The sequence below is a fragment of the Heptranchias perlo genome, chromosome 36 (assembly GCF_035084215.1).
Source record: "Heptranchias perlo isolate sHepPer1 chromosome 36, sHepPer1.hap1, whole genome shotgun sequence".
In the NCBI taxonomy this organism is placed as follows: domain Eukaryota; kingdom Metazoa; phylum Chordata; class Chondrichthyes; order Hexanchiformes; family Hexanchidae; genus Heptranchias; species Heptranchias perlo.
Window position 1 is genome coordinate 19,827,389 of NC_090360.1, and position 12,694 is coordinate 19,840,082.

Sequence of the window (12,694 nt, forward strand, 5' to 3'; positions counted from 1 at the left end):
TGTGGTCAACCCCAAGGCCAAAACTGTCCTTCCCTGATGTCCACAACTACACTTTCCAACAGGGGTCACTGAATAGGGATCATGAGAGGGACCCCGGGCTGAATTTTCCCCTCCCAAGCTCATTGTAGTGCTCCCACCAACATCCTGGCTGAGTTTCACTATCTCAGCACAGACGAGGGATGAATCCTGTAAACTTCCTGATCTATGCAACTCATTCTCGATCGCTCTGGTCTGACATCTCCTCAACTGCCAAACTTTACAGATCCAACCTTCTCCTCAAAGATGCCTATGGTGGGAGGATTTGGCAGACTGACTGCGGAGGCAAAAGGGATAGTGTTTATGTGTGAATTATGAACTTTGCATGACCCGCAGGTGTTTTTGTTGCAAGGCTGTTGCAGAAGAGAATCAGTAATTAATGAAGATTACTGCAGGTAAAGCATATAATCATATCCTAGGATTTATAAAATTATTGTTGACATGTTTGTATCAAAGAAGACTTTATGGACATTATTTATTACCATGAAAACAGGAGGGAGACAATCATTTACTTACCAGAGTCAGCAGTAAGTTGAGGTGGGGTTTCGACAGTTGGACTATCACCTTCTCAGGCCAAGCCAGATAGTTCTTGGATGTCTTGCCATCCTCTGCAGTTGACTGTCATTTCCAGTTGAGCTCTTGAAACCTTTTCCAGTTGTTATTTTTTTTTTGTCTTTCACCGCTTCTGAACATTTGCAACTTTCTTGACGATGACAACCCACTTTTTTGATGGCTGTCTTTTGCAGTAACATTAGTACAGTCCCAAAGAACACATGCGGCCAATCGGCAAAGTTTCACTGCTCTACAATTAGGTATTGTGTGTCATCAACCCCCGCCTTTACTGCCTTTTCTAATAAGCAAGTCATTTGCTTCAGTTATGTGATGTCTTTCCACATTTTAAAGGTGGTGAAACATAAAATCAACTTACATCCAATTCATCGGCTGAACAAAGTGTCAGCTTGGCTCAGTGTTGTATTCTCATAAGAACAATGACGGACAGGAGAAGACCTACTGGTCCATCCAGCCTGTCCCGCACGACTGCGATGCCTTGTGGACCATGATATAGACACTCCCCACCTCTCCCCCACCCCGGAAGTCATGTAATCTCCTGGGTAAGGCAAAAACAGATTAAAAAAACCCAGGCCAATTAGGGAAGAAAAATCTGGAGAATAGACTTGTTAGCAAAATTAAAGCACATAGGATTAAAGGGACAGTGGCAGCATGGATACAAAATTGGCTATGGGACAGAAAGCAGAGAGTAGTGGTGAACGGTTGTTTTTCAGACTGGAGGGAAGTATACAGTGGTGTTCCCCAGGGGTCAGTATTAGGACCACTGCTCTTTTTGATATATATTGATGACCTGGACTTGGGTATAGAGGGTATGATTTCAAAGTTTTGCAGATGACACAAACTCAACAATATGAAGGATAGTAACAGACTTCAGGAAGACATAGACAGACTGGTGAAATGGGCAGACACATGACAGATGAAATTTAACGCAGAGAAGTGTGAAGTGATACATTTTGATAGAAAGAATGAGGAGAGGCAATAAAAACTAAATGGTACAATTTTAAAGGGGGAGCAGGAAGAGAGACCTGGGGGTGCACATACACAAATCTTTGAAGGGGCTGTTAAAAAAGTATATGGGATCCTGTTTGATTTGTTTACAACCACACACAGGCACTTCTATCTTCAAAAGTACAATAGTTCATCTTGTAATCAATTTTGCTTTTGCATAAAGTACTTAGGAAAATTGTGCTTAATGTGAATAAATAATCATTAGCTCAGCTGACTAGCTTTACATGATGCCTGACTGACCAAAAGCAAGGAAGTTATGCGAAACCTTTATAAAACACTGATTAGGCCTCAGCTGGAGTATTGTGTTCAATTCTGGGCACCGGACTTTAGGAAGGATGTCAAGGCCTTAGAGAGGGTGCAGAAGAGGTTTACTAGAATGGTACCAGGGATGAGGGACTTCAGTTATATGGAGAGACTGGAGAAGCTGGAGTTATTCTCCTTAGAACAGGAGAAGGTTAGGGGGAGATTTGATAGAGGTGTTCAAAATCATGAAACTGTTTCCAGTGGCAGAAGGGTCGGTAACCAGAGGCCACAGATTTCAGTTGATCGGCAAAAGAGCCAGAGGCGACATGAGGAAACATTTTTTTACGCAGCGAGTTGTAATGATCTGGAATGCACTCAAAGGGTGGTGGAAGCAGATTCAATAGTAACTTTCAAAAGGGAATTGGATAAATGCTTGAAGGGAAAAAAATTACAGGGCTATGGGGAAAGAACAGGGCGATTGGGACTAATTGGATAGCTCTTTCAAAGAGCCGGCACAGGCACAATGGACCGAATGGCCTCCTCCTGCACTGTACCTACTATGATACTATGAATTCCTCTCATAGGAACAGGAGTAGGCCATTCAGCCCCTCTAGCTTATTCTGCCATTCAATTAGATCATGGCTGATCTGTATCTTAACTCCATCTACCTACCTTGGTTCCATAACCCTTAATATCCTTGACTAACAAAAATCTATCAATCTCAGTTTTGAAATTTTCAATTGACCCCCAGCCTCAACTGCTTTTGGGGGAGAGAGTGCTCCAGATTTCCACTCCCCCCATGTGTGAAGAAGTGCTTCCTGACATCACCCCTGAGTGGCCTAGCTCTAATTTTAAGGTAATACCCCCTTGTTCTGGACTCTCCCACCAGAGGAAATCGTTTCTCTCTATCTTCCCTATCAACTCCTTTAATCATCTTAAACACCTCAATTCGATCACCCCTTAATCTTCTATATTCAAGGGAATATAAGTCTAGTCTAAGCAACTTCTCCTCATAATTTAACACTTTTAGCCCCAATATCATTCTGGTGAATCTGTGCTGCACTCCCTCCAAGGTTAATATATCCTTCCTGAGGTGCGGTGCCCAGAACTGAATACAGCACTCCAGATGGGGTCTAACCAGAGCTTTATATAACATCCACCCCGTTGTATTCCAGCCCTCTTGATAAAGGCCAACATTCCACTAGCCTTTTAAATTATTTCTTGTACCTGTCCACAGCTTTTAGTGATTTTTGTACTTGGACCCCTAAATCTCTCTGCTCCTCCACAGTTCCGAGCTTCTCGCCATTTAGAAAATACTCTGATCTATCTTTCTTGGGTCCAAAGTGGATGAGCTCACACTTTCCCACAATGAACTCAATCTGCCACAGTTTTGCCCACTCAATTAATCTATCGATGTGCCTTTGCAGCTTTCTGCTCCCATTTACACTATTTACTGTGCCTCCTAACTTAGTGTCATCAGCAAACTCGGATATACGGCTTTCTACTCCTTCATCCAAGTCATTTAGAAATATAATGAAATGTTGTGGCCCCAGTACAAATCCCTGGTAGTCACATCCTGCCAATTGGAGTACATGCGCGTTATCCCTACGCTCTGCCTCCTACCCCCTGACCAATTCCCTATCCAAGCCAATAGGCTGCCTCCAATTCCATGCGCTCTCATTTTTGTTAACAGCCTCTTATGTGGAACCTTGTTGACCCCCTTCAGGTGATCAAAACCAGTCCAGGAGACCACCCTGGCCCTGATTAATGTTATACTGTGACTGCCTTTTGTACGAGGTGATCTCCGCCCCAGCCAGAAACAGGTCCAGCTCTCGTTTGAAGGAATTTAGCAAATCAGCATTCACCGCACGAGCCGGCAGCCTCTTCCAGAGGTCCATTATTCCCTGGGAAAAGAACCACCTCCTGACATCTAACCTAGATCTGACCTTACCTAACTTGAGACTGTGACCCCTGGTCCTCCCTAACCTATTTAGTTGAAACAAACTATCTACACAAACACAACTCACCTCTGTCAGAAGGTTATGAGTTCACGCCCCATTCCAGCAACTTGAGCACATGATCTAGGCTGACACTTCGCATGCCCTACTGATGGAGTGCTGCGTTGTTCGAGGTTCTGTCTTTGGATGAGATGTTAAACTGAGGTCTTCTCTACTTGTTCAGGTAGATGTAAAAGACTATTCGAGAAAGAGCAGGGAGATCTCCTGGTGTTCTGGCCAATACCTATCCTTCAACTATCACCACCAAAACAGATTAACTGGTCATTTATCTCATTGTTGTTCATGGAACCTTGTTGCGCACAAAATGGCCGTTGTGTTCGCCTACACAACAACAGTGACTACACTTCAAAATAATTAATTGGTCGTGAAGCACTTTGAAGTTTTTTTCTTTCTTTAACTCTACCACCTGCGCTGATTTAGAGCCTGGTGAAACTCAAACTGGCATATGGTCAGCTCAACAGTGACTATTGTGGCTACCAGTATAAAACTGACCAAAGTACTTGCACGCTCAACAATCTGAAAATTGAACCTGTTGTTTGTATTAATGTGAATCCAGCCTCTGACAGAATAGCCCACACACACTGTCTGGACTTAGACAACAATGATTAGGAAGAGCTACCAATGCCCATGGACCCCGCCCCAGTCTGAATCAGCACCTACAGCAGTGGAGGACAGAACATTTTGTGGGTGGGGTAGTACTGATAGTCAGAGAGAGACAGAAAAGAGAGGGAGGGGGAGACAGAAAAGAGAGGGAGGGGGAGACAGAAAAGAGAGGGAGGGGGAGACAGAAAAGAGAGGGAGGGAGAGACAGAAAAGAGAGGGAGGGGGAGACAGAAAAGAGAGGGAGGGGGAGACAGAAAAGAGAGGGAGGGGGAGACAGAAAAGAGAGGGAGGGGGAGACAGAAAAGAGAGGGAGGGGGAGACAGAAAAGAGAGGGAGGGGGAGACAGAAAAGAGAGGGAGGGGGAGACAGAAAAGAGAGGGAGGGGGAGACAGAAAAGAGAGGGAGGGGGAGACAGAAAGAGAGGGAGGGAGAGACAGAAAGAGAGGGAGGGAGAGAATAAATCTGTCAGGTCCTGATGGATTTAAAGAGGGCAATTTTCAACTTATCACTAGAGCGTAAAACTTGCGTTATGTGCCGGGTGCCTGTTATAGAAACAGCCTGGTTTTCCTTTCCACTATTGAGAAATCTGGTGATTTCTATAATGGGCACCTGATCCCTAACACCGTTTTTACACTCTGGCAATTAGTTGAAAATCACCTCCAAAGTATCGGTCCAGTGAAGCAGCTTGAGATGCCATGTAACAATGAATGCAGGAATTTCATTACATATCGTGTAAAAGCATTCTAACATCTGCATGTCGCTGACAGCATCATTCAGTGAGACTTACTCCACCCGAAGAAAGGAGGCAGGCTCCAGGCCAGCGCGTACAGCCAGACCCCCAGCAGGATGAGGACAGCTCGCTTCTTGGACAGAACACCAATGGAGGCCAGGGGTCGGGTGATGACAAAATACCTGTCCATGGCAATTACAACCAGCGTGATCATCGAGGTGATTCCAAAGAGGGCACCACAGAAAGCATACACCTCACAGCCTGTGGAGAGGGGGGAAAAGGGCAGTGTCAGCAGCAACTGAGACAGGGGTATCTTTTAAAGGGTTTACCATCTAGCTTGATTAATGTTGGGGTAGTTTAATGATGTTGTGAGTGAGCACTTGGAATAGGATGACTGTGATTGCCATTGTACATCAGCGAAGGTTCCCTTGTTACTCCCCCACACTAAGTTGTTTGTGTTGGTGGCGAGTGGAGGTTAAGACTGGTAATTATCTGGTTTTTGTTCCAACAGGGTGGAGTGTCCTAAAAAGGTTAACCTGACGCCAGGAAAGAAATGATAGAAGTCCATTTCTCCCCACATATTTCTGTGTCTTATGATGCGCAGATGTTACTTATTCATCGACGAAACAAATAACAGAGCTGAACTGGCAAGTGAGTCATCATAGTCTCCTGTGACCCAGTTAGGGAGCAGGGTAAGTGGAGAGCAACACCTGCCTGCCCTCAATGCCCGGGGAAGGTGCATGGCACCACTTTAGGGATTAGGAAAAGAGGACAAAATGGTGAGCGGGTATAGCACATTATGCGTGTTGCATTAGACGGTGGTATAATGCAAGTTTTTGCCTGCGATTCCCTGCCTCTTAAGTTCCTGATCTCAGCTACCTGCATCAGACCGAGATCCTTCCCTGGAGGAAAAAATGACCCAAAACAAGCCCAACGTATCATGTGTCAGTCTACCTGTCTGCCCACTGAGAGTCAGAGGGTGCACAAGGGGTCGTCACCCCTATAATCCCAGAGTGATGTGGAGATGCCGGTGATGGACTGGGGTGGACAAATGTAAGGAATCTTACAACACCAGGTTATAGTCCAACAATTTTATTTTAAAATCACAAGCTTTCGGAGATTATCACCTAACGAAGGGGATAATCTCCGAAAGCTTGTGATTTTAAAATAAAATTGTTGGACTATAACCTGGTGTTGTAAGATTCCTTACAATAATCCCAGAGTGACACACAAACATGCCCCCAACAAACCCTGTTCAATGCCTGCCCCCTGCTGCTACACTACCCTGTCACCACAGCTCCCAACCTATCCGTGTAACCTCCTGGCACCCGCTGAGGGAGTGCTACACTATCGGAGGTCCCATTTTTCAAATGGGACATTAAACCGAGGGCCTGTTTGCCTGTTCAGGTGGAGGTAAAAGATCTCATGGTGCTATTCGAAGCAGAACAGGGAGTTTTCTTGATGTCCTGGCCAATGTTCCTCCCTCAACTAAAATCATTAAGAAGAAACACAGGTGAACTTTTGCTGATGCCACTAAGTTGGGTGGCTCAGAAAATAATGTAGACGGGAGCAGAAAGCTGCAAAGTGACTTTGATAGATTAGGTGAGTGGGCAAAACTGTGGCAGATGGAGTTCAATGTGGGGAAGTGTGAGGTCATCCACTTTGGAAGAAGAAAGACAGATCAGAGTATTTTCTAAATGGTCAGAAGCTGGGAATTGTGGAGGAGCAGAGCGATTTACCGGCCCATGTCAGAAATCACTAGAAACTAGTGGACAGGTACAAAAAATAATTTAAAACGCTTCATCTCAAGAGGACTGGATTACAAAGGGGTGAAAGTTATGTTACAGTTATATAAAGCTCTCGTTAAATCGCATCTGGAGTATTGCATTCAATTCTGGACACCGCACCTCAGGAAGGATTTATTGGCCTTGGAGAGGGTGCAGCGCAGATTCACCTGGATGATACTGAGGCTAAAATGGTTAAATTATGAGGACAGGTTGCAGAGACGAGGCTTGTATTCCCATGAGTATTGAAGATTAAGGGGTGATCTAGTTGAGGTGATTAAGATGATTAAAGGATTTGATAGGGTAGATAGAGAGGAACAATTTCCTCTGGTGGGGGAGTCCAGAGCAAGGGGGCATAACCTTAATATTAGAGCTAGGCCATTCAGGGATGATGCCAGAAAACACTTCTTCACACAAAGGGGAGTGGAAATCTGGAACTCTCTCCCCCAAAAGCTGTTGAGGCTGGGGGGGTCAATTAAAAATGTCAAAAATGAGATCGATAGATTTGTGTCAAGGGATGTGAAGGTAAGGCAGGTAGATGGAGTTAAGATACAGACCGGCCATGGGTCTAATTCAATGGCGGAACAGGCTTGAAGGGCTGAATGGCCTACTCCTGTTCCTATGTTAAAGACTAGTCATTTATCTCATTCGTTGTTGTGGAATCTTGCTGTGCACAAGTCACATTTGGTAACATAATAACAGTGACTGCACTTCAAAAATAATTCATTGGTTGTTTAGTTGTGACGTGCTTTGGGGATGTGATAAAGCACAATACAAATGCAAATTCTATTTTGTTTTAAAAGGATTCTGACATTACCTCAATTAATCCAGTGAAACAATCAATAAAACATCAAAACTAGCCAACAACAAATACACCCACACAATGTCCTTGTGTCCACAGTCTCGGCATTTATTTAATGGCAGATATTGTTGATGCATATTGCAGAGACTTGACAGGCACTAGGACCCCGAGGTCATCCTGAACGGCAAGACAAAAAGAAAGATGATACTCACCTTTTTCGCCAAAAATCCAGCTTTTGTACAAACTTGTGGTGAAGAAGATGGGAGCCTGTGTGATCGACATGAGGAAATCACTGATGGCCAGGTTTATAATGAAAGTATTGGCAGGATTCCACAGACTCTTGCTTCTGTGGGGAGAGAGAGAGAGAGAGAGGAAGATGAGAGTTTAAGAAAATAAAAATGAACAACATTGGCCAGGCTAACAGTGTTATTTCAGGGCAAATAGAAGAGCAACTTCCGGCGAGCGCACACGCACAGTCAAACGTAGAAATCGGGAAGTTGCTCTCCGAGATACTCTACTCCTCTGAAAGCTGCGTGGGAAGGAGATCTCGTCGGCTGGAATCACTAGACCAGCGCAAAGTTGCTCTCCCGCCCAGCTGGAAACAAACTAAGCTGCATGGAAAAAGGTATGCTCAGTTTTTCAGGTCTAAGCTAACTTTTAATAACAGAATCATAGAAATTTACTGCAACAGAAGGCGGCCACTCGGCCCATGGCGTGTTAAATCTTAATAACTGCCAAACAACCACTCTGGCACTGAAAATTAAGTTTTAAAAACTTCTTTCCGATATTAATTGTTGTTGGACATTTAACCAAAAAAAATTAAAATTTTTGTTTTTTTATTTTTTCTTTCTGTCTCTTTTAATTCAATATTTCTTACCCCCTCTTTATTTTGCTTTCTCTAACTGAATTTACATTGAATTTACTGTTCTAGTTTGCACTTCCTGATTCTCAGTCTGCGCGGCTTGTTAACGATGCTTCAATCTGATTGGTTGAGGGGATACACAGTTCCTTGCCCCGCGCACACAGCTGACGGATGCCCGGGAGGGGACACTGAACTTTTTTCTGCTCCCCATTGCAGGAAGTTGGCGCCAAAAGCTCGTGGATAGTTTGTGGGTAAGTTTAAATCCAGCGAGTGGCAGGTGCCGTTCATTCGCCGCTCAGCACAAAATCCAGGCCATTATCTTTCAAATCGTTAGACAGGCCTGGGCTGGTGTTTTGTTTTTATTTGTTTAGAATTTAGCAATTAATAAACTAAAAACAGGAGGGGATAAACCAAACATTTTACAGCACTGAGTCTACAGATGAATTTCCTTCCCCACATTTGCAACTCTATTTTCCCCTGGCTCTTTCCCTCTTTGCTCATTATCATCATCGGCCGTTTCACTCATTCCAAACTGGCCAGTCTGCTGCCAGAAAACTTCAGACTTCTCTCTGGTTATTGCTGCAGGAGTTTCATAAATCATTGCTAATTGGCTGCAAGAATTAAACTTTGTACAGATTGCACGGTTGTGTCACGACCTCTTGATTTCCACTGTGCCCTTCAATAGGTGATTGAAAAAATCCCATTTCTTTCAAATACATCTTCTTTATGTCTCTGGCAGGTCCAACAAACAGCTCTCTCCTTTAACCTTTGATGGCTTCTTTCTTAGTCCTTCATCTATTAACGTATTTTGGCCTCGTGATTTCTCATCTCAAACTGAATTCCCACATCTCCTCCCTTGCTAAATCTGCCTCAGCTTGATTTCCACTTTAGCCTCAACAGCTCCTAATAGTCTGTAAAGCCCAAATGCATCCAAAACTTAAAAAAAAAGAAAGACTTGCATTTCTATAGCGCCTTTCACGACCTCAGGACGTCCTAAAGTGCTTTACAACCAATGAAGTACTTTTGAAGTGAAGTCACTATTGGAATATAGGAACATGTCAGCCAATTTGCGCACAGCAAGGTCCCACAATCAGCAATGTGATAATGACCAGATAATCTGTTTTAGGTGTTGGTTGATGGATAAATATTGGCCAAGACACCAGCAAGAATTCCCCTCCTCTTCTTCAAAAGAGTGTCATGGGATCTTTTACGTCCACCTGAGAGGGCAGATGGTGCCTCGGTTTAATGTCTCATCCGACAGATGGCAGTGCTACACTCCCTCAGTACTGCACTGGAGAGTCGACCTAGTTTATGTGCTCAAGTCTCTGGAGTGGGGCTTGAACCAACAACCAACTGACTCAGAGGTGAGTACTGCCTCCATATCTGAGAAAGCTGTTCCAAAGGCTCACACTCCTCCATAGGTTGCAACAAAAAGCTGAAATTTCTACCTTCTTGTTCTCTCCTTCACAACCTTTCTTGTCTTCTACTGTTTCATTGAACAACCACTATTATTATTGCAACCTCTATTGCTCCTGAGTTTTTAATTTGCTGATCTAGATGTCCTTCTTCCCTGCATCCTCACTGCTGAAATCGAGGTTCATCGTATTATCTGCTACTTTATCTCATTCTTTTGTTGGCCCTTAAAACTGTGGAAGTCCTTCCATCCCTCAGCTTCTACTCAACCTGACAACCTTCAGCCCTTTAACACTCAAGTTTGGCATCACCTAACCATCCTTTCTTGATTTACTCTGGCTCCTCGCCTGCTTGTTTGAATCTTGCTGGCATCCTGCACTAGAGGTCTTCACTCTTCACCTGGGCTTCTAAAGAAAAAGGTGGCCATTCTTCACATGTGGTCCCAGGCGGTGAGTGTTGGTGATGGACTATATGACCACGGAAAGCCTTCACTCGATGTACTTTCCAACATTAGTCACCATTCAGCAATCAGGAATGGAGACCCGGGCTGATTCTTTTCCTCCATAGTTCTCAGAGACTAAGGTCTATCGTAGCACCAGCAGCCCCCCCTCCCCCCCATTGCTTCCGTGGCTCAGATCAGCACAGACCAAGGATTGAACCAGGCCATTTCCAGGTCTATGCAGTTCAGTATCACAACAGGTGGTGCAGTTACTCACTGATCTACTGGGGACGATTTCTTGTGATATAACTCTCAGGCAAAATAAAAACCTCACATTTCCATATAAAAGTGGACACATTAGGGGTAATTTTTCGAGCACATCCAGGCAATGGAGAACCTTGAGCGCTGCCAGAGCACGTTGGGGAAATCGTGAGCGTGCAGCGGAAGAACATGGGTCATGGGGAGGTGCATGCATGTACCTGCAAAATGCATAGATGACCAGGAAGTTGCCCATTATGCCGGTGATGCCCACTGCTAGAATGACTGCCCCTATGGTGTAGTGGGCGTGATCCGGTACATTCACCGTAGGAAAGGCATGATGGTGATGAGCATCAGTCACCGGCAGCTCCTGTAAATGCAGAAAGAGAAAAGAAATCATGCACACTCCGCAAAACTATAGAGAGTTCAAGGCTTCGACGGAGAAGGGGGAAGCCTGTCAGGGCTGGACAAACAGCGACCCCTAATGGACATCACCTAAAAGTACAAAGAAGGTTCTTTGTCTTCAGTTTATAATTTCTTGGGAACTTTCCAGTTGCTATTTTTAAAAACAGTGCATTAGAAAAATTATATTGTTTGAAAATAAATTTATTACAAAAAACTCAAAGCTTCTGCATATATATTTATTTTGTCTATTTTACAGTTTTTTTTTTTTAAACTTATTTTTCTACTTTAATTTAATTTTATTTAGTTTATACAGATACTTTAACCCTCATTTTGATGCTAGTGCTGCAGGGTAGGTACTAGTAAAGACCACAGACCACATCTTTGTCACTAAGATTGAGACCATCCGTTCAGCTGCCTCTGCCGTATTCCTCCCTTCCCCGAGCACATGAAGCTAAACTTCCCCCAAGATTTCCCTCTGCCCTCGCCCTGAACTCGCATCTTTCTCTAGTTTCTCTCCTATCTTCCATAATGCACTCTCTAGTTTCTCTCCTATCTCATGCCCTCTTCGAGCTCATCTTGTCCACATCAGCTATTGTCTCTTCCTTGACCTTGCCCATCTCATGTGGCCTCTCTCCTCCCGTTGTCTCAATCACAGGTAAGGCCATCTCTGATCACTTACTTGCATCCTTCTCCATCCATATCCCCTTTCCCCCTCCCAACCCTACTTCCTTCTGCATCCACTCCTGGAAAAAACTCTCCCCCAGGTCACTTTCAAATTCACAACTGTCTAACCTTTTAGCCGTCCATTTTCTGCAGCTACCGATCTGCTCAATCACACCCTCACCTCCACCTTTGATGCCTTTATCCCCAGAAAAATCCTTACTCTCTCCCACCATGGCCGTTCCCACTGGTACGGTCCCTATCGCCACTCCCTTAAGTCCAAGGGACGCAGACTTGAATGGCTAAACCAGCCATAAACATTCATTGCCAAACCTGGCTGGACCACATGAAGCACTCTCAGGTCCTGCTCGCCTCTGCCAAAACTGCTCACTACTCCAAGTCACCCTGGAATGCAAAGATAACCCTCGAATTCTCTTCACTACAAACCGTCTTCTTAAACTCCTCTCCCCTGCCCCCTCCACCCTCACCTCCAGCAACAAGTGCGAGAAGCTCATGGGCTTCTTTGTCACTAAGATTGAGACCATCCGTTCAGCTACCTCTGCTGTAATCCTTCCATTCCCCGAGCACATGAAGCTAAACTTCCCCCAAGATTTCCCTCTGCCCTCGCCCTGAACTTGCATCTTTCTCTAGTTTCTCTCCTATCTTCCATAATGCACTCTCTAGTTTCTCTCCTATCTCATGCCCTTTTTGAGCTCATCTTGTCCATGGGACTCATCTCCTGCTCCCTCAACCCTATTCACACTAAACTGCAGACCATCTCAACTTCCCTTCCTGGCCACAATGCCAGCTGATGTTGTTAACTGTTCCCTCTCCTCTGATACTGTCCTCTCCCTTTCAAAGGA

At 44.5% G+C, this 12,694-nt stretch overlaps 1 protein-coding gene across 1 annotated transcript in view; it reads right to left on the minus strand.

Moving 5' to 3' along the window:
- The window catches only part of opn4a (opsin 4a (melanopsin)), a 37,012-nt gene extending 24,540 nt beyond the window's left edge, over positions 1 to 12,472 (minus strand). Inside the window, exons 1-4 of the mRNA XM_067972341.1 lie at positions 12,320 to 12,472; positions 10,988 to 11,136; positions 8,007 to 8,140; positions 5,266 to 5,469 (exon numbers count right to left, since the gene is read on the minus strand). Coding sequence (XP_067828442.1) covers positions 5,266 to 5,469; positions 8,007 to 8,140; positions 10,988 to 11,136; positions 12,320 to 12,472 — 640 coding nt within the window. The remainder of the gene's footprint in view (positions 1 to 5,265; positions 5,470 to 8,006; positions 8,141 to 10,987; positions 11,137 to 12,319) is intronic.
- Positions 12,473 to 12,694: the final 222 nt, after the last annotated feature.